Consider the following 3692-nt stretch of genomic DNA (forward strand, 5'->3'; position numbering starts at 1 on the left):
ATGGCTGCCACAAAATTCCTCCTCTGGCTTGTGCAAAGCATCTTTCTGAACCTGCTGATGGTCGGTGATGAGCTGGATGAGGCCACGCGCGAGCGCATGCAGCAGCGTGCGGAGCAGCTGAGCCAGGAGATGGCTCGGCTGCTGCAGGAGCTGGAGCAGAGGAGCCAGGAGCAGAGGAGGCAGGAGCAGAGCGGCTTTTCCTGGGGAGCCCTGCTCTTTGCTGCCTTGCAGCAGTGGCAGTTCTGGGCCATTGCTGGAGTCCTGGTCCTGCTCTTGGGGCTCTGCTGGCGGTCTGGCGGTGGAGGAAGAGGAGCCGTCAGCCAGCCAGCCAGCAGCAGCGACGAGGAGAGCTCCAGCAGCGACAGGGAGCAGGTAGAGGTGGAGGAGGAAGACGACGACGATGATGCAGATTACCTGGGAAGGTTTTTTGAGGAGCACATACAGTGGCCAGTTCAGAACCTGGCCACAGAGTGCCAGGTGGTGAAGGACTTGGTGGGCGACCTCCTCCGTGTCCTCCAAGTGCTCTTGTCAAATAGTTTCTTCCCAGTGCTGCAACCAGCCATCGGGGTGGGCAGCGCCTTCGAAGGCTGGAGTCCCGATGAGAAAGGCATCATCTACCGTCTGCTCGTGCCCCTGCGGCCTCCCCGTGGGCACACCTTCCACCTGGAGCTGGGCACGGCAGGGGAGATGCCAGCGAGGAACTTCTGCATCCACGTGGAGCTGGTGTGCACCTGCACAAGGGAGCAGCTGGCGGAGAACACGCTGTGCTTCCTCCACCACCCCAAAGAGGACCTGAGGAGGAATCAGGACCCCAGTCTCCTACGCACCCTCTGCACCGGCTCCTACCTAGATGCGGAGAAAACTGCCCGCTGCTTCCAGCAGCTGGTGAAAGCCGCCTGGGTGGTTTTGCCCGAGTCGTCCAACCACCGTCTAAGGGTGCTGCCCTCCAGCCGCTCCTGCAAATTCCAGGTGACAAAAGACGGCAAAAGAAGTCTCTTAATTGAGATGATACTCGGGGTGCAGCAGGGCGACTCGGGCATCTTCCTGAGCAGCCAGACTACAGAGGCCGTCTCCACCCCAAGCACGATGTGGTCGGAGAGCTACGCTGTGGCAGAGGTGAAGTTCTTCAGGCATATGGCCAGGCACGCCCCACGTGACAGCTTCCACCTCAAATGCCTGCAGCTCTGTGCCCGCATCCTGGTGGGCACAAGCTTTTCCACCTATACCTTGAAGACAGTTGTGATGCACCTCCTGACCACCCTACCCCTGTCAGGCTGGCGCAGGAGGGATTTCCTGCTGCGGCTGCAGGATATCATGCAGTACCTGCGCTGCTGCCTGGAGGAGAAACGCCTCGACCACTTCTTCTTTGGCAACGAGAGGGTGCCTGAGGAGATCGTCTTGCCCCCAGCCTTCCAAGCAGCTGAGCCACTCAACCTCTTCCAGAGCCTGGCGCAGGATCCAGCCACCTACGCCGAGGCACTGCGCGAGTTCGATGAGCTGCAAGATCGGCTCACAAGACTGCTGATCTACGGCTGCTGAAGGAGGTCTTCACGCACAGAGCTGTGTTTCAGGGCCTGACAGCTGACGACGGACAAGGACCTCATACCGCAGGGAAAACAAGGCCAGAACGCGGAACACAGAGAGGAAAGGGCAAACCCTGCGCAGCAGCCCTCTGCCAAGAGCGGCAGTGGTCTCCCCTCGATGCTGTCCCCAGCACAGCAGCCGCTGACAGCTACAGTGGCGACAACGACTAGTTTCGCCCTGCTTTCCCCTCGCACTGGCTGCGGCCAGGATGGCATTTCACATGGGCCCAGAAATTCTTGCTGGCGGCTCCGGCTGGGCAGGGACCAAGCAAGAGGCACCGCTGATGTGCCTCTGTGTGTTCACTGGGGTCCGGGTGGAGAACCTACCCAGCCTAGACGCTCCCCGGGGAGCTGGTGCCACAGAACTGAGCACACAGGATACAGAGAAGACACTGCTCAGTCGGCACTGGGAATCGCTGCCACACCTTTCCTCCACAGCTAAAGCACGCTCTGGGCAGTCAGACCTGATGCAGCTGAAGAGGCCGTTGCAAGGAGGCTTGTGACAAAGACTCCCGTTACCACCTGGACAGCGACCGCCCTCGCCTCTTCGACGGAGTCCGTTCCTTCTGGGAGCTTTACCCTGTGCGAAGTTGCCACTAAATGGCCTGTTGAACAAGTGCTGCGTCTGTGAGCGCCTGTGCATCACTTTGTCGGGGAACACAGGCATAGTGCGCTGACTGCTCGGCTCTACAGACTCAGGGAGCATTTTGCAGAAGAGCTGATGCGGTGGGCTCTGGTTTCACTGATTCTGTAGCTGAGGCTCTCCTACTTGTCCGTGCTCCTGCGCTGGGGCAAGCGGCATAATTTGTCACCCTCCACAGCTGTGCACATTGTCTGTGTGCCGTAGGGGGGCCGAAGCGGCTTCCTTGGGAGCCATATGCAAAGCAAGCCCTGGGAGCCTGACAGCGTTGCCCTTGGGCGACCCCAGTGAGGCGGGTATCCCGCTGTCGGAGTGGGGAGCCCTTTGCACAGCGGACAAGTGACACGGCTGCAGAGCAGGGCTCTGGCTGCTCTGGCTCCCGTACGAGCACGAGACTCATTCGCCGCACCCTCTCATGACCTGCGAGCTCAGGTTCCCACCACTTTAAGGAGGGAGACTTAGCACGGGCAGCAAGGTTAAAGAAAGCTTTTGAGATGTCTCCAGTTCAAAGCATGCACTTGTGCAGTACATGGCCCGTTTATAAGAAGCAGTGGCCTGACGGCAGCTGTGTGGCAGAAGATTTTTGCCCTGCTCTCCTTTTTCACTCTAAAGGCCATGGTGGCCATTTGACATGGACCGAGAAACTCCCAGGCAGCTCCGGCTGGGCAGGGAGCAAGCGAGACGCACCGCTTGATGCGCCTCCGTTGTACTCACTGGGGTCCAGGCGGAGAATCTGCCCGTCCCAGACACTCCCCAGGGAGCTGGTAGCGCAGAACTGAAGATGCTGGGCATGGAGAAGACGGTGCTCTATTGGCAGCGGGCGTTGCCCCCTGGGCAATCTCCACCCTTGGGAAACGTCTCTTTGGAAGCAATGTCCTCTCGCAGTGGCACAGCAGGAACAGAGATCCTGCCATGGACAGGCCCCGTCCCGCCGCCAGGGTATACGCCACCACCCACCTATCGGTGTGACGAAGGCACCAAGAGCAACACCCATGTCCACGAGCACGGAGGTCAGCATCAAGGGAGCTGATCCCATCTCACGGGATTGCATTTCAAGGAGCAAAGCATCCATGGGTCACGTCACCCGATGTGATCTTTGGTAAGGGTTTGGGGGGCCTCTGCCTGCTTTGGAAAGGGAGGCCCTGGGAAGCCCTGTCCGCGCGGGGTGGGTCTGTACTTTGTGGGTGGTGGGGGGGCCTTAGCTGCCTGGGGCTGCTGTGAGTTTGCTGAGCCGGGGTGTGGGCCAAAGGGCGGGGCTGGCCGGTGGGCGTGCCTGTGATGCGCTCTGGCGCCTGTGACGAGTCACAATGGGGGCGGTTATCAGGGGCGCCAGCAGGCAGCGCTGCCCCAGTACGGCCTGGGCCAGCGGTGAGTGCCCACGCAGGCGGAGGCTGGGCTGGACGAGGGCCGGGGCAGAAACACGGGCCCCGGCACGGTGGGTTGTCACCCTGCATCGAGGGCCCAGCGCT

At 60.8% G+C, this 3692-nt stretch overlaps 1 protein-coding gene across 1 annotated transcript; it reads left to right on the forward strand.

Moving 5' to 3' along the window:
- On the forward strand, window positions 1–1539 carry LOC309603805 (inositol 1,4,5-trisphosphate receptor-interacting protein-like 1; the record flags this gene model as incomplete). The annotated part of the gene is made up of 1 exon (XM_082338711.1): window positions 1–1539. One exon carries the CDS (start codon window positions 1–3, stop codon window positions 1537–1539), a length of 1539 nt encoding a protein of 512 aa, XP_082194837.1.
- Between the last annotated feature and the right edge of the window lie 2153 nt (window positions 1540–3692).

Source organism: Platalea leucorodia, assembly GCF_965183815.1.
Source record: "Platalea leucorodia genome assembly, contig: HAP1_HAP1_SCAFFOLD_202, whole genome shotgun sequence".
Lineage (NCBI taxonomy): Eukaryota > Metazoa > Chordata > Aves > Pelecaniformes > Threskiornithidae > Platalea > Platalea leucorodia.